This window comes from Pristis pectinata, chromosome 8 (genome assembly GCF_009764475.1).
Source record: "Pristis pectinata isolate sPriPec2 chromosome 8, sPriPec2.1.pri, whole genome shotgun sequence".
Classification (NCBI taxonomy): domain Eukaryota; kingdom Metazoa; phylum Chordata; class Chondrichthyes; order Rhinopristiformes; family Pristidae; genus Pristis; species Pristis pectinata.
In genome coordinates this window covers 25456932-25478963 of record NC_067412.1, presented here as the reverse complement: position 1 = coordinate 25478963, position 22032 = coordinate 25456932, and the positions used below count along the sequence as shown (strand labels likewise).

General features: G+C 40.8%; 1 protein-coding gene across 1 annotated transcript in view; it reads right to left on the bottom strand.

The window, feature by feature from the left end:
* sdk1a (sidekick cell adhesion molecule 1a) overlaps nucleotides 1-21014 on the bottom strand; it is a 604439-nt gene extending 583425 nt beyond the window's left edge. The window contains exons 1-2 of the mRNA XM_052021137.1: nucleotides 20942-21014; nucleotides 19423-20369 (exon numbers count right to left, since the gene is read on the bottom strand). Of these exons, the coding sequence (XP_051877097.1) occupies nucleotides 19423-20038 (616 nt within the window). The 5' untranslated portion in view covers nucleotides 20039-20369; nucleotides 20942-21014. The remainder of the gene's footprint in view (nucleotides 1-19422; nucleotides 20370-20941) is intronic.
* Between the last annotated feature and the right edge of the window lie 1018 nt (nucleotides 21015-22032).

Here is a 22032-nt window from a genome sequence, read left to right as displayed (position 1 = left end):
GGATTTTAATCACAATACAATACTTTTATTCAGACAGCAACACAAGTGCTGTAATATTGGACGGTTCTTCAGATTCAAGATGGATAAGAGGAAATCTGCAATAACAGCCCAAAAAATACAGAAGTGCCTGAAGCAGCCTAAAGTCCAAAAGGTTAAATTATCTATGAGTATTAGGTTATTTGCCATGGTTCCTGCAGACAACCAAAAGACCCTTGGTAAGCAAAGATTGCCAATTCTGAAGCTTCTTAACAAAAGCAGAATATGTTAGCTATTCCAAACAACTTGGTGACTTTTTACTGAGAGAAAACAGACTAGTTACTGTTTATAGAGTCTAGGAGTCAGAGAGTCATACAGCAGAGAACAGGCCTACCATATCCACACTGACTGTTGCACCCATCTGTACTAATCCAATTTATCCACATTAGATCCATAACCTTTTATGCCTTGGCAGTTCAAGTGCTTGCCTAGATGTGTTTAGATGCAATCCCTCACCAGAACTGGGAAGAGTAACAGCACTTGAAGAGAAACAGACCAAAGGATAGGATGGGAGTATATCTACAAGAGACAAAATAGAATGTAAATTAAAATAAAAACAGAAAATGATACAAATGTTCAGTGAAAACAAATACAAAACAACAGCAAAATTAAAGAGATTGTAATGTTAAAAGGAACATATGAATAGTTAAGGTACTGTGTCCCCAAGAATGCGAGCATCTGAGAGCTCTTGTGAAAAGTTGTAAATTGAAAACAGAATAAAATGACAAAGCGGAATAGAAGCAAGGAACACAAGTTGAAAATAAACAGGATGACACCAAGCATGCAGAGTCAGGATTAGGAGTCTGTTAAACCCTCTACACTTGGATGAGCTTCATCAGCTCTCAGGAAAATAGTTTTACATGCACAATATAGAGTATTTCATACTATGTCAAGAGGTGGGGAGGGGACGGAGGTGGAAGAAGTATACAGTGAGATTGCTTCTCCATGCTACATGCCTATCCAAGTAAGCTGATTATACACTGGAACCGACAACAGTCATAAAATACTCTGCAGCCTGGATCTTTACATCCTGTCAACTAGAGATGTCTCATGGTGACTAGAACTGTGTAAAATAAACCAGACAAACAAGGACTTTAGCAAAGACAGTAAATAAGGCTACTGTAATTTGAACTGGTAGCCAAATCTCCAACTAACAAATTACAAATGAATCTTACTTTGCTGCATCATGCAACAAACTTTGTATTAGTAATAGGAAATGTTGGAAACACTCAGCAGGTCAGGCAGCATTCATGGTAAGAGAAAGAGAAGACCCTACATCAAAACCTGGAAAGGGAGAAAGCCAGTCAGTTTTAAGTTGCAGAAAGCATAGAGGGGGAATAAGGCATAGGGCGAGATGACATTTGCCATGGCGATAAGCTGTGGGTGAGCGAGAGCGAGAGCGAAAACACAACAGAGAAAAATGTAAAATGCTCTAAGAAATGCCCAGCAGGTCAGGCAGTGTTAGTGCAGGAAAAGTGAATCATTATTACGGAAGGATGACCCACAGCAGAAGTGACCAGTTCTTATACAGACAGACAAGGCGAGTTATCTTAAGCTGTAGAATTTGATATTCAGTCTGGAAGACTACAATAAGCCCTGATGAAAAATGAGGTGTTATTCTCAAGCTTACATTTTGTCTTGCTATAATAGTGAAGGAAGCTACAGAGAGATAGGTCAGAATGGTAATACAGAATTAAAATGCCTTCAACCCAAAACCTTAATTCTGGTAATAAAAAATAGCAGTAGGCTGAGCCATGGTCTTGTTCCACATTCAACAAGATTTTGACAAGTCCTGTATCTCATGCAATTTCCTACCCAATCTTTATATTTCTTCATTCCCATATTATCTAAAATTCAACAACAATCTTCAATACATTCATTGTCTGAGCATCTACTGAAAATTCCAAGTATCCGTTGAGCAAAATAAAAATTCTTATTCACTGAGAGGGGAAGAGAGGGTTCATCCATGGGAAGAATCCATGCACCATTACTGCACCTCCCATCCCTATACTTGTTGCTTCCATCGGCCCCACCAGAGTTCTCCCTCATCTCATTATGTGCATACTGATCCTATGGGTCAGTATGCACATAATGCAGCAGCTATCTGGAGAGCTGAGGAACCTTTGAATTCCTCAAGCCAGATGTTAACACCATTAAAAGGGGAGAAAACCACAATTTGTTAGGGTTTGGCAATATACCCAGCAATCACTTGGTGTGGCATCATGTACCAATGGATGGACATGACTTCTACGAGTGGCTGAATTTGAGTCTAGAGTCAAAGGCAAAAGTCATAGAAGGTCACGTAGAGTGGTTGACACTGCTCCCTGTATCTCCCGCAGAATTGTCATACAGCAAAAAAAAAAATCACATCCGCTGTACCCTAAATGATCAGAATCCGAACTGCAATTCAGGGACAGCTCTTCAACCATTGGGAGGTGGCAGATGAGGAGAACTCTGGCTATGACCTTTTTGAGATAGGCAGCAGCAAGAACTCTCTGTAGTTACCAAAATCAAATGCATCTCCTTTCTTGAAAATGGCTACAGCATTGATGTCTCTGAGGTCCTCTGGCACATCCTCCTCATGGGAGAGGAGATTGCGAATGAGCCTGAAGTTTCAGCCCTAAGGCATTGTTGTTTCTCAGTTGACAATACGGCCTTTTAAACATGCAGGGCCCTTGAGACCTTCAGCACTGGTTTTCTTGTGGCAACATTTCTGATGCCACCATTGTTTTAGGGAGAGGCTGATGGAGATAACAGAGTGCATCGGGACAACAGTTATGGCTTGTCATGGCTACCTGTCATGGCTTGGGTGATGTGGACATATTTGCAATCTACTTTGGACAATAACTAAATTTAACAAGTGCCAGTGCTTGGATCAGGGCATTGTATCATCCGTGTTAATAATCATGAAACAATACTCTGAGCATTTTGTCAGGAGAAGAACTTCATTGGAGTCAGCTTTCCCTCCTCTCTCAATACAAATCACACTTTTCCAGAGGATCCTATCTTTTCTGACTGTGCCACTGAATTCACTCAGAAAGAACAGTTGCCTCCCTCTGAGATACTAGCTAAGATCTTGCCCCCCCCCCCCCCCCCCCCAAGGTCAGAGTAGAAATTGTGTTGGGCCTCATCCACAGCATCCAGAAGCGCATTCGCACATTCACTGATGACTTTAGCAAGCTGCTTTGGCACTGAAGTGAATCATAGGGTCATGAGATATGCACTTATCCCATAAGGGAATGGCTGAGGTGTCATATTTGTTCATTCTTGATAGCAAAACTCACACTATGAAGTTAGTGTTCCTCTTCCACTTTGCCCTTCCAGAAGGTGCTTCCATTGTTTTGCTTTTTATTCTCTTTGATATCATCAAAAGAGAATGCTTCTTATATTACGATTTTCTATGTACTAATGTCAGGCTAATCGGTCGCCCTTCAATTTTACCTCTCCAGACTTCCTTGAATATAGTGTTATCATTACTTTCCAATCTGTTGTGACAATTTCAGAATCTAAGGATCATTGGAAGATCATCACTGCTGCATCCACCATCTCTCTAGCCACCTTTTGCAAAACCCCAAGATCCAAGCTTTCAGGTTTAGAAGAAGTAAGAGTTTAAGTTTCTGCTACAGTATATCTTCAAACAACATTAACTAATTTCCTTATTGTCCTTAGACTCATGGCTTCTTTCTAATTTTCATACATGTCTTTTCTGCAGTAACAACAGATAAAAAATTCTTGTTTACTGTTTAGCCATTTCTTTATTCTTCTTTGTAATTTATCCTTCTTTTGCCTCTAAGGGACCCAGCTTTATTTGTGTTACATTATTCCTTTCTATATTGTTGCAGAATCTCTTATTTCTTACTAGATATCATATGAATTTTAATAGTTTGTCATGTGACATTTGAAAGGGTACAGATAGATTAAAAGGATTCAGAGTATCAAGGACATTAAGTTATGAAGATTCACAGGTCTATTATAAAAAAGATGAGCAGAATACATAATCCAGACTTTGACAATGTTGAGAGAAATGGATGTCAGAGAAACTATGCTAAAAATGATATAAAATATTGCACAGTCAGGATAGAGTACTGAACCTTAAAATCACTAGTGTCATTGTATGAATGCTTGGCTTTGTAATTTGTATATCGTCACCTCAGTGCATCCTCAAACATCCATCATTCTACAATTCAACCACACTTGTGGATTAGCAAATTGTTTACAGATTTTATTTGCCAATGCAGAAACAAATTCCATATGCTACAATTCATGGCCAAACATGTTCCTGCTCACTGGCACACAGTGCTTCACTTTCTTCCAAGTAATTTCTAAAGTATTTAATTCACTACCCAGAACCATCACACCCTAACTTGCTTACCCCTCCCTCTTTCCTCACCATTCCATTGGACTCATTACCTTTCTTTATACTTCTCTACGGCTCAATTTCCCTTCCCTGTTTCTTCAGTCTCCACTTTGAAATACAAGACAATATCAACCACCCAAATTTCACTGCTTAAGATGGAATGCAGTTATTAATTTATAAAACTAAATTATCCTATCAATGTTTCAACATAACTGTTATAATTATATAAAATGACTCAACACGCAGATAACTCTCAATACTTAAAGATTATATTTTAAACAAAAATGTCATTTATAATCAGGGACAAAGCTCTACAATGGTCATGTAATTCATTGCATTTGTGGTTTAATATGTTATGCGATTAGCATCACTCATTTGTTCTGTGCAAATTCCCAAAAGCTTACATTTCCTCTTCATTCCAATATGACTAGCATGAAACATGAATAAGTACTGAACAAAATAAACTGGGTGGGGAAAAATGAACTTAATATATGGTGGCTTAGCAATAGTTTCCAATTTTTATTTTGTTTCCCTCCTTTTCTCTAAATTCAAGTACTCTTCTGGTTAAAAAGGAAATCAGAGCTGAGTCTCAAAATTAACAGGCATTTCCAATAGATAAGTAGCAGGCCTACTTTTTCTACCACCCCCCCCCCCCCCCCCCCCCACAGTCCATTGTTAAAATTATTTACTTTACTTGAGTGGGCCAGGGTTCAATTGCAAGCATTGGTATGAGAGATGTGAAATAAATCAAGACAGCAACATTTGAAATATGCAATCAGTTTCTCATTCAACCTCTGAAAGACTGAGAGAAAGACTGGAAGCAATTGCGCTAATTTACACCAAAATTAAACTCGTTATTTGCATTTACAATTTTCAGAAATGCCCACTGTTAGTTAGTATTGATAAATGCAATAAATTGCATTACACTTTTTTTTCTTGAGCAGGGCGGCACGGTAGCATAGCAGTTAGTGTGATGCTATTACAGCGCCAGCGATCGGGGTTCGATTTCTGTCACTGTCCGTAAGGAGTTTGTACGTTCTCCCGTGTCTGCGTGGGTTTCCTCCGGGTGCTCCAGTTTCCTCCCACATTGCAAAAACATATGGGTAGGTTAATTTGGGTTTAAAATGGGCGGCGCGGACTCGTTGGGCCAGAAGGGCCTGTTACCACGCTGTAAATAAATTTTAATTAAAATATGTTTATGAAATACTCATATTAAAGGTTAGATATTTCATTTCAGCACTGAAGGATACATGATCATTTTATTGCAACTATTGATTATATTGTCTTTAAAATGTGACAAATATTTGAATTTCCATCAAAGTACTTAGTTTATCATAGCATGTTAAATAACTGACATTACTGAACATTTCAGATATAATGGCTCAGGTGAAATCTTGGCAAACAAGTGCTTTAGATGTAAAGATATTGTTAAAATTTCTTTATAAACTGGTCCATAAGAGTGAAGTTCCCCCATTGGTTTGGCACATGAAGTATTAAAATATCCAAGTAATAAATGATTCAGGTTCATCTCTAGAACTACACTAAGTTACAAAATTTTAACTCAGATACAGTTGGAATGCAACAAGTGATCTCAGCTAACTTAAAAGGAGATAAAAACAGCCACATTCCTGCTGTTCCTAATTCAGCAATCCTACTGGAAAACTGATTTGTATTTGCTCTCCACAGCAACCAAGTTTCTGGCACTTATTCCAGCAGTTTCCACGGGGGGTTCTTCTTAAAAAAAACTAGACCTGTCTGGTCTTGTATCTATAAACCTGTTCTGTTCTTGTAACCATAAATTAATGGTGAGAATTTCTTTAGATCTAAAGTATTTAGAAAGGTGTGACAGCACTATTTGTAGAAACAAAGTGAGAGTCCATTAATTATTTTCTTTTCTGTGTGAAACACAACGACGCAGAAAGAACTTTCCTTCAAACTAACCCAATGGAACAAGTGGAAGAATCTGTCCTGTGGCATTTCTTGTATATGCAAAGATTCAGCATTCTTTACCCTAACACTATGATTTGAAGGAATGCAAAGACCTAGTTCAAAGGTCAGCGTGTTAAGTACACAAACCAATTACTTCTGAAGTTGACTTTCTCTGTGACAACTCAGGACTAGACAAGATGTTTCATTGAAGCTAGAAAAGAGCCATGACCATTTTTCATAACAAAATAATGTTTTCATAGGTAAGCAATTTTCACCGCCATTTACCCTTTCAGATAGATATAAAGTGCACTGATATTAAACATTATAGATTCAACAATCAGATGGATTTTTAAAAATATTAAATGAGTAGATATTTAGTTAGCTTCCGAGAGGTTTTCTCCCTTTCCCATGGATTCCCACTGCCCCCAAGTGGGTATCTAACTTTCAGTCTTAAAACAATAAGAGAAATGGGATGTGGCACAGATATCACAACAAAGGAAATTACATGTCCGAGATATAAAACACCTACATGTGGGCATAGTGGGGGGTGGGGAGGGAAGGGGAATGGGAACATTTCCTACTCTAATCAATTTCACCAACAGCAAGCACCACAAGGTGTTCAATTACTTATTCACAGAACTCAAAGGAAGAAATGATCAGTTGAAACCAACATTGTTCCATGTCTAAGCAGGATTATGGCAATGACGCATAGTTCATAGCATGGGCAGGTAATAGTTGTGAAAAACATTTGTGACAGCATCTCATTTTAACCCAATGTGAAATGCAGTGAAACTTCATTTCTATTTATAACTGACAAAATAACATGCAACTTCCTCTTAACATAATCATTTTGGAGAAACCATTAACCCATCCAGCCTTCCCTTCAAAACCAAACATTCTTTGTTTGTGATCCTGAAACAAAGATGTACCTCCTTCCTGAAAAGCAATTTTTGGTAAAAAAAAGTACATGAACTTCCATCATGCCCAAACACTGACAATCGCTTTCATTAAACAACTGCTTAGCCAATGCCTATGCTTCTACCAAAGTATATTCAGTTTGGCTGCCACATTTGCTTACAAGGAAAAAGTTGCCATTTTTGAAAACCATAATCACTTGACTGCAAAGCATTTTTTAAAAAATCAAATAAAAGTGGTTACTGACTGCCACTACCCACTTTATTTTTTATCCACCTGAGCTAACCTCCTCGAGGAAATCCATTATATGGTTCAAACTCAATCTAACACTTCTGAACCCATAATGATGCTCTCAAGTCATTCTTTTAAAAATATCCTGTTACCCATATGTAAAGATCTTGATCATTTACCTTGTATGTGGGTTAGCTTCATCAGTGGTAAATTGAGGTTACGTTACTTTTTACTTTACATTCTTTTTAAATTACACAAAAATTGAAATGAGATTGGCTATTTTCAAATCCACTGGAACACCACCCATGCCAATGAGCCTGCAAAAGATTTGAGCAAGGAAAACCACTCCAAAAGGCATCTTTGGACAGAACCCAGTCCCGCTAAATCTTTCTTGCCTTCAGATTTCACTCAGCTTCTACTTGTAATGTTAAGTACTTCCAATCTCTTCTACCCTCATGAAATTAAATTCAAATACATCAGTAACTGAATCAAACTGGTTGGTTTGCATATTGCAGACTTGCTTAAAAGAACTGAAGTGGGGCCAATTCCACGATCATGGCCTGCAAGTCTTTTGCTTTAGTTATGAAGTGGTAGACTTATGTCTACAAATTTGATTTCATCCTTTTCCAGCAGGTCCCCTGAAAAAAAATCAGTCTTAAAAATATCTGAAATAGTTTAAGGGCAATTGACACCCAGTAATACGTGCTGAAACGATACCTCCCGATTCCCACAATTGCTGCATATCAATGTGAGAAGGATGTCAGAAAGACACACTTCCTGTGATGACTTGACTGAAGCAGCACACACAACGTCTCTACCATCAAGTAAGGGAAGATACAGGGGATAGGCAGAAAGCTCCTAGTTTTGATGCAAGACCTGAACATTCTCATCAGTGACATAAATGCAAGGAGGGAGGTCCCAAGAGCCTAAGGACCCTGGAAAACTACTAGTGCAAAAAGAGGTAGCAAACAGGAGATGGCTACAGTTGCCTCCTCCAAGTGAGAGAATGACCACCCAAGAAATGCACAAATAAATATCATGTCCTCATCAAAAATAAAAATATCAAGGTGACCTGCAGACCAAAAAACAGTTGTTGGGTCCAAGTTCAGCTACCAAATCAGGGATTCATTTAGTGCAGGTGGATCTGCAAAGCAGCATGTGAGGGACTAGCAAATGTTACTTGTTTATTGGTGTACTATCTTGTGAGCAACCAGAGAAAGGACTAGGTCACCAGATTTGCATTGGAGACTATGATTTTACAGAGCCATTATGAGAAGTATCCATCTACAAAAGGAGTGTCTCACATCTGTAGTAATCAGAGGGTTAAAACACTTCCATCACAGAATAGAAGACAGTGTATACAGCCTTAACACTGGAGGCTGCCGCAAACAAGTTAATGGTCTGTGAAGTTCTCCAAGAATAAGAAAATTTGTCAGGAGAAAGATAAAAACTTAATTGAAAGAGTGAATTTTCAGGATCGACTGATCACAGAATGAACCAAACCAGCATGAAGTAAGGGCAATACCCCAATATAACATTCCCACAGCTTCACAAAGCAGCAGCCTAATTAACTTGAAGTGGTCATCTAGCAGTAGTGAGATAACAAACTTGAAGACACCTCCAATGTCATCCAAGTCCTCAACAGAGAACAGAAGAGCTGATTGCTACTGGTATAATAATAGATAACTGCAGGCCTAGGTTAAGACAGCAAAATACCTAAGTGATGAAACTCACATGTAGAATAAGGTTCTTGTATTAACTAACAGGAGCGATCAATTCCTCTGTACTTGAGGGGCTTAATACCAATAACATGGATGTTACACAACTGAAGTGGAAGAGGGAGGTCATACTGTGGAAACAATAATCCAACTGCAACAAAACAAAGATGGACAAGATAGGTTGGACTTGGTCTGGACTACTGATGTGGTACCACCTTGGAAGAGGAAAACAAAAGGAAAAGGAGGGAGATGGGTCCTAGAAAAAGATTTAATTCCTTATCAAACCTTGGAACAGCACAAACATTGGGGATTGCAGAAAGACCCCAAGGCCAACACTCGCAAAGAGAGACCCGGAATCTGGGAGTCACAAAGGGAAGCCACAAATCTGACCAAGACTGATCACCTTGTTCTTGACAGGTAGCGTACTGTCTAAGGAGTCAAAGGCTGAATACTGTCTTTGCAATTAAAAGTGTGAATAAAGGCAAGTAGCCAGTTGTCAGTAGTGCAACTCTAATACAAATTCAGCGCAACATATCCCATGCTTCTGGTTTGCTGGGAGACAAGGCTGTGGATACTGAAGAGGGTCTTCCTCCTTGCAGCTATCTGCATTCATCTACTCCTACTGCTCTGTAGGCTTTACCTCATGGACCTTCGGCTCCAGGTATCCTTGCAACTCCTGCTCCATCACCAGTTCCGGTCTTTGGTTTGCAAGGTAAAGTATGCAGCACATGATGACAAGGTCTCATATATGACTGACAAGTACTGCAATGTACCCAATGACTGACCTCTGCCACACAATCTCACTTACAGCACATGTATAAGTGTATTCCATTTCTAATCTTGCCATCTGAAGGCTCTTATTGTATATTACTATATTTGGAGAACACCATGGTATTAACAACTATGGAATTTGAAGGTAGCCTTTGTCCCTCAGAATCCATTCCTCTGGACAGCAACAGTCACTGAAGATGTCCAGCAGTGCTGGAAACCACTTGATGAAGGAGTCATCTAAACCTCCTGGAAACATAACATTGACCATCTGCAAATTCTTGAGACAATAAAAACCTTTCCTGTACATGGAAGTATCCAGGTTATTAAGGAGATCCTTATGGAACAACAATTACCTGCATTAGTGGGAAGTCTACAATGCTGACAAATCCAGGTGTTTGAAAAACCACTTCCTGCTCACTGAAATCAAAGGAGGTGAAATCATTCTTCAGCGAGTACAGTGCCCAAGTAACCTCTCCAAAGCTACAGTGAGCAGTAAATGCAGAGATCTGCGGCAATAGCTTGGAATATTCCTGTGGCGAGGAAGTTGTGAGTCAACGTGACCCTGATCTTCACAGAGAGAGCAGTCCATGCGCGAAAGCATGGCCAAAGGTCTTCCCACAACATTTCACATTGTTCAGTGATGACAGGTTTGGAAAAGATAATTCTGTGAATACATTGTTCATCAGTGAGATCCAGATATTCCATGCAAGTAGGCTCTCTGCTGATGGCACATCATTGTCTCCAGTCCAGAGGCTTTTGAATCACCTCCCTCAATACACCACCACCCTACTCCCCCCACCACAGCCAGTCATAATCATTCCAATGCCTCCAGCACTGGGGTACTGTCATGGGTATCAATAGTGTGACAATGACTGCACAAGACCCTCTGCAGCTAAATGTTGAAATGAAGCACAACATCACTTTCAGCAGCCCTGATGCTGGGTCTCAACTCAACACATAGACCATCCCTTTGTCTCCACAGATGTTGCTTGACCCACTGAGTTGCTCCAGCAGTTTATTTATTATTTTTAGCACATTCCATAGACCTAGGAAGAGTTTTGAGAAACCTGCAAATAATTAAGGAAGTGTCCAATCAAGTCACATGATGTCAGCAGTGCCTCTTCAAATAATGAGGGGAAAAAAAACAATGTGATCCTGCTTCTGCTGTGACTTGTTCAGACAGCCATAAATCGTAACTTGCTGCTTCAGTTTATGATGACAAAGGAGGGAATAGGCATTACACAAATAATGGCTTCACTTAGCAAGCACCTGACACCAGGAAAACATCAGATGTGCAAATGTGAATCGTGCATTGAAGTACCTAGCCAAATTTCCCAATGGTCGTTTACCTTGAAACAATTGCTGGTATGATTTGGAGCTCCATTTTGGAGTGGCCATTGTGTGAGTGGGCCATGTTAGAGTGGGGAGCTGAAGCTTTGGCTCAAGAAGCTTCGGCATGAAGAGGCAGAGAAAGTGAGTGGAGGCTAAGGGGAGGTTCTGGTAAGGTCTCTTTCTTTCTTATTGCACAGTTAAAGCAGTGGAATGCTCCTCTTGCAGGATGTGGGAAGTCAGGGAGACCTCCAGTGTCCCTGATGACTATGCCTGCAAGAGGTGCATCCAGCTGCAGCTCCTCACATCCACATTAGGGAACAGGAGCTGTAGCTGAATGAACTTCGAATCATTCAGGAGTCTGATAGAGAGGACTTACAGGAAGGTAGCCACACAAAGGTTACACGATGCAGTTAACTGAGTGACTGTCAGGAGAGGGAAAGGGAATAGGCAGATAGTACAGAGCACTCCTGTGGCTATTCCCCTCAATAACAGGTATACCGCTTTGGATACTGTTAGGGGGGAACGACCTACCAGAGGAAAGCCACAGGGGCCAAGTCTCTGGCACTGAGGCTGACTCTGTGGCTCAAAAGGTAAGTGAGGAGGAGAGTGATAGTGATACAGGATTCATTGGTTAGAGGAACAGACACGAGATTCTGTGGGCGAGAACGAGACTTCCGGATGGTATGTTGCCTCCCAGGTGCCAGAGTCAGATGTCACAGGTCGAGTCCACAGCATTCTTAAGGAGAAGGGCGAGCAGCCAGAAGTCAAGGTACACATTAGTACCCATGACATAGCTAGCATAAGGGATGAGGTCCTGAAGAGTGAATATAGGGAATTGGGAAGGAAGCTAAAAACCAGGACCTCAAGGGTAGTAATCTCTGGATTGCTGCCTGTGCCACACATTAGTGAGGGTAAGAACAGGAAGATATGGCAGACAAATGCATTGCTTAAGAGCTGGTGCAGGGGGCAGGGTTTCAGATTTATGGATCGTTGGCATCTCTTCTGGGGAAGGTATGACCTGTACAAAAGGGTTACACCTGAACTCGAGAGGGAACAATGTCTTTGTGGACAGGTTTGCTAGAGCTGTTGGGGAGGGTTTAAACTAGATTGGAAGGGGGATGGGAACCAGAGTTATAGGTCAGATGATAGAGCAGTTGGTGTAAAGGTAGATGCAATGTGCAGAGAGACTGTGAGGAAGGATGGGCAGTGGATCAGGCATAAATGCAGTCAGTTGGATGGGTTGAAATGGGTTTACTTTTATGTGAGAAGTTTTAAGAACAAGGGTGATGGAGCATAGATCATTACATGGAATTACGATGTTGCGGCTATTACAGAGACTTGGCTGTCACAAGGGCAGGATTGGCTGATTGAATGTTCCAGGGTTTATAAGTTTCAAAAGGGATAGGGAGGAAGGTAAAAGGGGGTGGGGGGGTGGGGGCAGTGTCATTGCTCATCAGGGATAGTATCAGAGCTGCAGAAAGTGAGGGATCATCTACTGAGTCAGTGTGGGTGGAAGTCAGAAACAGGAAGGGAGAAATCACTCTACTGGGAGTATTCTATAGGCTGCCCAATAGCCACCGGGACACTGAGAGGCAGATATGTAAACAGATTTTGGAAAGGTGCAAAAAAAAAACTCACAGGGTTCTTGTCATGGGTGACTTTAGCCTCCCTAATGTTGACTGGCACCTCCTCAGTGCAAAAGGTTTAGGAATTTGTTAGGTATGTCCAAGAAGGATTCCTGGTACAGTCTGTGGACAGGCCAACTAGAAAGGAGGCCATACTAGGCAATGAACCTGGTCAGGTGACAGACCTCTCAGTGGGTGAGCATTTTGGAGATAATGACCACTTGCATGGGGTTCTGGATAGGTTTGTACCACTGAGACAGGGAAAGGATGGTAGGGTGAAGGAACCATGGTTGAGAATGCAGGTGGAACATTTAGTCAAGAGGAAGAAGGAAGCATACTTAAGGTTTAGGAAGCTAAGATCAGACAGAGCTTTTGAGAATTATAAGGTAGCCAGGAAGGAGCTTAAGAAGGGACTTCGGAGAGCTAGAACAGGATATGAGAAGGCCTTAGCGAGTAGGATTAAGGAAAGCCCCAAAGCATTCTACACATACGTGAAGAACAGGAGGATGACCAGGGTGAGGGTAGGACCACACAGGGACAAAGGGGGAAACGTGCCTGGAGGCAGAGGAGGTAGGGGAGGTCCTTGATGAATATTTTGCTTCAGTGTTCACCAGGGAGAGGGACTTAGACAAATGTGAGGTCAGCGTAGAACAAGCTAATGTGTTGGAGCATACTGTGGTTAAGAAAGTGGTTAATAATTTTCTTATTAGGGATAGTCAGCATGGCTTTGTGAAGGGCAGCTCATGCCTCACAAGCCTAATTGAGTTTTTCGAGGAGGCAACAAAATAAATTGATGAAGGTAGAGCAGTGGATATGGAGTCTATGAATTTTAGTCAGGCGTTTGACAAGGTTCGCCATGGTAGGCTCATCCAGAAGGTGATGTGGCATGGGATCCACGGTAACTTGGGTGTGTGGATTCAGAATTGACTTGCCCACAGAAGGCAGAGGGTGGTAGTAGATGGAGTATATTCAGCCTAGAGGTCAGTGACTAGTGGTGTTCAGCAGGGATCTGTTCTGGGACCCCTACTCTGTGATTTTTACAAATGACTTGGATGAAGAAGTGGGATGTTGGGTTAGTAAGTTTGCACATGACATGAAGATTGGTGGAGTTGTGGATAGTGTAGAAGGTTATCATAGGTTACAGTGGGATATAGACCGGATACAGAGCCGGATAGAATTCAAACCAGAAAAGTGTTAAGTGATAAATTTTGGAAGATCGAACTTGAAGGCAGACTACAAGGTTAATGGCAGGATTCTTAACAGTGTGGAGGAACAGAGGGATCCTGGGGTCCAAGTCCATAGATCCCTCAAAGTTGCCACGCAAGTTGATAGGGTGGTTAAGAAGGCATGTGGTGTGCTGGCCTTCATTAGTCGGGGGATTGAGTTAAAGGGCCGCAAGGTAATGTTGCAGCTCTATAAAACTCTGATTAGACCACACTTGAAGTATTGTGATCAGTTCTGGTCACCTCATTATAGGAAGGATGTGGAAGCTTTAGAGAGGGTGCAGAGGAGACTTACCAGGATGCTGCCTGGGTTAATGAACATGTCTTATAAATAAAGGCTAAGCGAGCTAGTGCTGTTCTAGGAAGATGAGAGGTGACTTGATAGAGGTGAATAAGATTATGAGAGGCATACATGGAGTGGACAGCCAGCAATTTTTTTTCCCAGGGCAGCAATGGCCAATACCAGAGGACATCAGTTTAAGGTGAGTGGATGAAAGTTTGGGGGAAGATGTCAGTAGTGGGTTTCTTTCAAAAAAAAGTGGTGGGGGTGGTGGAGAGGCAGATACAATAGGGTATTTAACAGACTCTTAGATAGGCACATGGATATAAGAAAAATGGAGGGTTATGGGTTGTGTAAGAGGGAAGAGTTAGATTGATCATGGAGTAGGTTTATATAGGTCAGCACAACATCATGGGCCAAAGAGCCCATACTGTGCTGTTCTATGATTTACTCTGGGTTAAATTGAATTTTATACAAATTGCACATGAAAAACAAATGCTAACCAATCCAATATCAAGGCTATTCTTTAGTTAAGATTTTTTTTTAAATATGCTTATACATTTGGAACCCAAGCTTGGGTGTGGATGGTAGAAGGGAGGATAGGCAGGTGGTAGAGAGCTTTAGTTAAAGAAATGCATTAACCTCCAAAGGAACATTACTGAAACCAGTAACAAGCCATAATATTTCATATGAGTATAATTGATGAAATGCTGTTCCAATAAATCTTCAAAACCTTGAAATTTTACAACAGTCTTAGATAAAATAAAACAAACATTACAGATACATTGCTGGATAGATATTAACCAAATTATGTCACCAGTACACAATCACTGCATTCATTTTGAAAGCTGGCCTTTCACAAAAGTGCAAGATACATGAGACATGGATCCAAATAAAATTATTTACATTGGATGAACTGCTTTTTCCTCATTCTAAGTGCACACAAACTCGCATAAATTAAGGATTTCACCCCTACATACCTCTGAGTTTTGGTGATGCCATAATAACAACATAGCCAGCTGTATATATAAATCTACCTACAGTATTTCAGATTGGAAAAGGCTGTATTGTTATTTTTTGTGTTGTGAAAGTATGAGACACAAGTTTAAGGCAAACACCAAAACAACTGGAGTAGGTAGAGAAAAAATAATTAGCTGTTGACTCCATCTATCCTTCTTGGTCCCAAGGTCTTCAACATCCTTGCCTGATAAAAAAATTAAGAATCTTTGGTTTTATTATCCTAGACTCAATAGGAAAGGGTTTAGGGTTGGGAAGAGGGGGGAAAAAAATCATGTTCCAGATTTTCCCCTTTGTGTCAGGAAACACCAATAGTCTTTAATTCCTTTCCCTGGCACTAATTTTAAAATTATGTCTCCTTGTTGAGATCTTTTCCACCAGAGGAAATAGTTTCTATCTACTTAACAACTTTAATCATCTTAAAGACGACAATTAGGTCTCTTAATCTTCTATACTCAAGCGAATATTATGCAAGTCTACTCCAGACAACCTGTTCTCATAATCCAGCTCCCATTATCAATTGGATTAACATTTGTGACAATACTAGCATTTTCTTCTTCAGGTGAAATGCCCAGAACTATACGCAACATCCCAAATTGGTTCAACAAAACTTCAGTCTGATCCTATGATTATATTACGTGCCTATCATTATAGGCCAACATTCCCTGGGCCTTTCAAATATTTTCTCATCAACAATTTTCAGCTTCTTTGCAATTTTCTGCTCCCAATTTACACTCTGCCACCTAACTTGTTACTGTTAGCCAATTATCTCTCAGTCACTTTATGAGTAAAAAGCTAATTAGTACTGAACTTGGAGTAAACTGCTCATCACATCCTGCTACATGGAGTGCATGACCAACCTCCCTGTTCTGACAAAGGGTCTTCAACCTGAAAATTTTCTCCTTACTGACCTGCTGAGATTTTCCAGCATTTTCGGTTTCTTAATTTGAAATTTCCAGCATCTACAATTTTTTCCAATTTCCTTACTCTCCACCTCATCTCTCTTACCTCCTGACAAATTCCCTATCCATTACAATAAGTTGTCCCTTGTTAACAAAAATGAGAGCACATGGAACAAGTTCATTTTGTGGAACTTCATTGAAGGGTAACTGGAAGCCCATGTAAAGAACATCCGTATAGCCACTGTGTCAATCACCATTTTTAAAAAGTTTAATCTTCATTAGGCTGACCTATCATTTAAATCCAAACCCGTTCTTAAATCAACTCACATTTATTCAAAAAGATAAATGCCTCTTGTTCACGTAACTTCCTCACAACGTATGTTGGATGTCGACCAATAATTCCCTCTATCTTTTACTCTTATCTTGCAGAGTGACATTGGGAATTTTCCAATCCACAAGGAATGTTCCAGAACAGATTGTATTGTATACAAATAAGACGTTGGTACTGACTTGCTGTGCCTTATGACCCATTTCTTCTATTATTCTACAGTTTTTCAAATCAGATATTGAGGTGTGCAGATTAATGTTAATGATTTTAGTTGTGAATACTCTCTTGAGACTTGCAGTCAAAAATACAATATAACATGAAGTTTCAACTGCAATGAATCTTTAATAATGTATTCTTGAAAATGTCAGAGGGATAGAACACAGAAATAGGCCTTCCAGCCAACCACGTCCCTGCCCGCCATCAAGTATCAACCCATTCTAATTCCATTTTTCAGCACATGGCCCATAACCTACTATGCATTGGCCCTTCAAGTATTTGTCTAAATGCTTCTCAAAGGTTGTGAGAACATCTGCCTACATCACCCCTTCATTCCAGATTTCAAATACCCTCCGAGTGAAACAAAAACTCCTCCTTGCATCACCTCTAAATCTTCTAATCCTTACCTTAAACCCATGTCTTCAATGATAGGCAACTTTAAAGCAAAATGTTTCTCATTAACTATCCTATCTCCTCATGAATTATATAGAGCTCAACCTCTCAATTAAGCCTTCTCCACTCTAAATAAAAACGCAGCCTATCCATCTCTCCTCATAGCTGAAACATTCTATCCCAGGCAACATCTTGGTGAATCTCCTCTGCATTCCCTCCAGTGCAATCATATCCTTCCTACCAGAACTGCAAATAGTACTCCAGCTATGCTTTATATAATTGTCCAATACCTCCATGCTCATATTCTATGCCCTGCAAAACAGAGCTAAGTATCACAAGAAAATATGAGGAGATGGCCACCTGGCCCTTCAAGCCTACCCACTATTCAATATTGCCTTGGCTCATCTGTCCTTGGTCTCAACTCCTCTTGTGTGCCAGTTCTCCATTGCCCTCAATTCCCAGATTTTTCAAAAATTTATCTACCTCCACTTTAAATACCTCAAATAATCTAGTCTCCACAACCCTCCAATGCAGAGAATTTCAGAGATTCACTACCCACCACAAGAAGAAATCCCAATGCATCTCAGTTTTAGATGACTGTCCCTTATCTTGTAACTATGTCCCCTCATTCAAAATTCTCCCACAAGTGAAAACATCTACCCAGTAATGCCCCCTTAGGTCCTTATGTGCTTCAAAAGATCACCCCTCATTCTTTTCAACTCTAAAGAATACAGATACAATTTCTTTAGCTGCTAGTGATAGGACAGCCCTCTCATCTCAGGAATTACCCTGGTGAATCTCTTTTGGACTCCCTCAATGGCTAGTATATTTGAGTATTTCCCATAAGCTTCTTAACCATCTTAGTTATCTGTGCCATTGTTCTTTATTAATTTTCTATTAATTTTTTTTTACCGGAATGGGAATGTTTGGTTTAGTGGTAGCTTTCTGTTTTAAAGTCAAAAAGACACAGGATTTAAAAACAATTCTGGGTAATCTGGGAAATGGAGCTCAGAGCTCCAACTCTTAATTCTCGATGGACATCCCAGTTGGATACTTGTGTCTAGTGGGTTGCCCATCCCACTGTAATCATCCTGTCAACTGACAAGAGCTGGCACATAAGAAAATGTTAATATCACATTCTGACAGATGGTTAATCAAATCTGTGAACCCTTCCTTTACTTTAAACTATTTTCTAAGACAAAGTGCAGAGGATAGAAAAACATTAACTATAAACTAAAGCTACGGATATTAAATAAAGATGGTACAAAATTAGTTAATGTGCAGGTTCTCCGACCTTAAAACATTCAATCTGCAGTAACTTAAAGATAATACCAATGGATTTCAAAATTCCATTTTGCTAAACAAATAACACTTCTTGGGATACGAATTTAATAAAAGGCACTGGAACTTGATTAAATGAAGTATATGGTGCATATAAATTATGATGACGTCGCCTTCAAGAAGATACACCTCAGTAACAAAACATACACGATACGACGTTTACCAAGTAAAAACAGTTCGGTATGGAATACTTTCTGTGACTCATCTCATAGATCAAACAATACGATCGCGAAACAACAACACTTGTAGTCGGTAAACTGGAGCGGGTTTTGCTCATATGCTTAAGGATTGCTGGATCAAAATAAAACAAAACAGGAGGAGGATTGGGAGAATGAGAAAATAAATGAGAACTCGACGCTGTTACATAGTATTGCAATTGCCAATGAAAAGTGGAACCGGTAAAGGCGCTAATTTATACTGATCGGTGCCTAATGTTTTAATTATTTATCCTTCTTCCCTGGAAAGAAACTGAAAGAGGACGCTGTCTCATTAACTCTGTCGCCAGTGGATAATTGTTCCTTAACACTACAAGTCAGTTTGGAAAGTAAGCCGCCTGTGAAAAATGAGAGCGTATAATATTCCACGTTTAACTCTTTAGGTGCACTGTTTGGCTGGCAGTTTTCAAAACGCTACTTTTTTTGTTGACCGTGGAGCATCTTTGAAAAATAAAAATCGTCAAACTACAATGCGCACTTGCTCTCCTCAGCAATCGCCAACTTAAAAAAATAAATAAATGTGCGTAAACAGCACTTTAACCCTCCACGCCAGGGGATGATTTCAGACCTACTAAATGCTAGTCTCATCTTACCTTGCGCAAGGGTCCGTAGCACGTGGATATGAAACAGCACAAATGTCCACAATCCCCCAAAGCATCCAAACATATTAAAGTTTCTTCCCGCACTGCCAAATCCGATTGTTTTTTTGAATTCTCCCGATTTCGGTTCCGTGATCGGTGCATCCATCCCACCATCTCTTGGGATCCCAATCACCTGGTTATTGATTACTCCTCTCAAACAAGGCCCTTGCTTTATTTCCCTTTGGTTATTGATTGCACTGTCCGTACTCCCGTTTTCTTTGGCAATTCCGATACCCTGAGTACGGACTGAATCCGGGCGCTGAGTCGATCCCTGCTCATCGATTCCTCTTGAGTGAAAGGTCCCAATCGGACCTTGCACAAGTGTGCTTTGGCATCGATCCTTCGAATGATTGATTACGGATGTCGCTAGTCTTACAATTAGTTTATGGCTCGGAGCCTCGGAGTGCGGTGTCCTGTTTCTGGTTACCCTGCTCGAATTTCCGATCAGCTCCTCCGGGCCCGTAATTCCAACCTCTGATTTATCGATTACCTCTGGGCGATCACCGTCTACAACTAACACCGCGGTCACCCGGTTATCGATCAGTCCAGAACTCGCGTCTCCCATCATCTGTTGATATCCTCGATTAGTGCAGTCAGATCGCTCCCTTGCAATTGGTTATGCTTTGGTATTAACTCTTTCAATTGCTGATTCCCCCTCCCCAACCAATGTATCTTTTTTTTAAAAAAAATGAACGCCACCTCCGATCCGCTGCCTGGTATTTTCTTTTGCCCGGTTGCGATAGGGAGGAGGAGGATCGGGTTTGGTTTAATCTCTTGCCGCCTTTTGAGAATTAATGATTACCACCTCCCCGGTCAGGGTTCGGATCCCTCTCCAAAGTCCTGATTTCCTGGATGGCCACCGCGACACCCTCCTCCGACCGCCTCAGCCGCCTTCACCCCTACAAAGGGGAAAGAGGTAGAAATGGATGTGTTTTCTTCCCAATTCTCCGTTTTCTTAATTCCACTGATACCATCTGATCCAAAGCCGGGGAATTCCAGACTGTAATAATTAATCCCTTTGAACTTAAGTCCCTCGTTTAACTCCTGGTTGATAATTAACTCCAACCAGCTGCTTTTTTAAATAAAAGACTTGCTTATATTTCCGAGGAAAGTTTGCTTGTTCCCTTATAGTGGGGGGCACTGGGAGTAAAATTCCGAAATCCTAATGCGATCCAACAAAACTCATCCCAACCTCAAAAGTTTCATCTCTTCATTGGAGTAACTCCCAACTTTTAGCAATTCCTTCCCCCACCGTAAAGCCTGCTGTTGACAAAGTTTGAAGTTTATCAGTCAGTTGGTGCTTTGAGCGGTACCAGGGACGCAGTCTCCACTCACGCAGAGATAGAAATACACACCCAACATGCTTTTGGGGGGGGGGGGGGACTAAATTCCAAAAACTTTAAACCCCTGGAGACAAGTAAATATTAAATTCTGCAGGTAAACCCTTCTTGACATTAACTTCCATCCTCACTTTCACGTTGACGTAAGGCAGTTTGCAACGGGAGTTTCTAATTTTCTTCTTCCCCGCCGCTTTTGCTCTCGCCAGACAAACTCCTTCGCTTCGAGCGGGGGGGGGGGAGCTCAAGCGCGTTCCCTATTAGTCACCACGATTAACCTGAACTCGAAACAGGATTGGTTGATAATCCGCAGGGGGCAACTCCTATTTCCGATTGGCTGAACCTCTCCACTTCTCGCACACCGATTGGGTGGAATCGGCGCCGGGTGTGTTCCCTGTGATTGGTTGGGATTGCGATCTTCCATTCTGATTGATCGGTCCGCAGGAAGGTTCTGTCTTCCTATTGGTGAAGTGGAATCTCGTCGTTGATTGGTCTCGTTCCCAACCGAAAAGAGGAGGGGCGAAGGAAAACAATAATACTGAAGAAAATCCTGGAAATACTTGAAGGTTAGGTAGTACTCTGGTGTAAAACAAAAAGTTAACGGCTAAGGTTGTTGGTCTTTTATCAGGGTGCGAAGAAGTTAGAAATGTGACAGATTTTTAAGCAAGTACAAAGCCAGGGAAAGGGGGAAGGAAGGAAGGAAAGGACGAGAGTCAAGTCCACAATGGGATGGGAGGAAAGGGAGACTAAAAATCAAGAGAGGGTAGTCAAAAACAAAACGAATACGTATATATATTTTTATATGTAGACATGGCATATCAGTTGGCATTTATTGTCATTCCCAATTGGCCATTTTGAACTGCTGTACTCCTGGTGAAAGTATTCCCACAATTCTGTAAGGTAATGAGTTGGAGTCAGTGAAGGGACAGCAATATCTTTCCAAGTTGGGGTGGTATGTGTCTCGGAGAGCAACCTCTGTAGTGTTACCATATGGCATTTAAAATGGGTCAAGTATAAAAGCAAAGGACAAGCCTAGAGGAAGTATAAATGGTAATGGCATTGCTATTACCAGGAACTGTTGTCTTGAATGAACTGGAAATGGTGGCTACGGTCTTGTTGAGCTCATTGTTGAGGCCAGAAGCCGAATAGAATCATATGCTGTTCCCTGAGCTTTTTTGAATTGTATTAATCCCAACACTTTAAGAGGCTGGAAAAAAAATTGAAG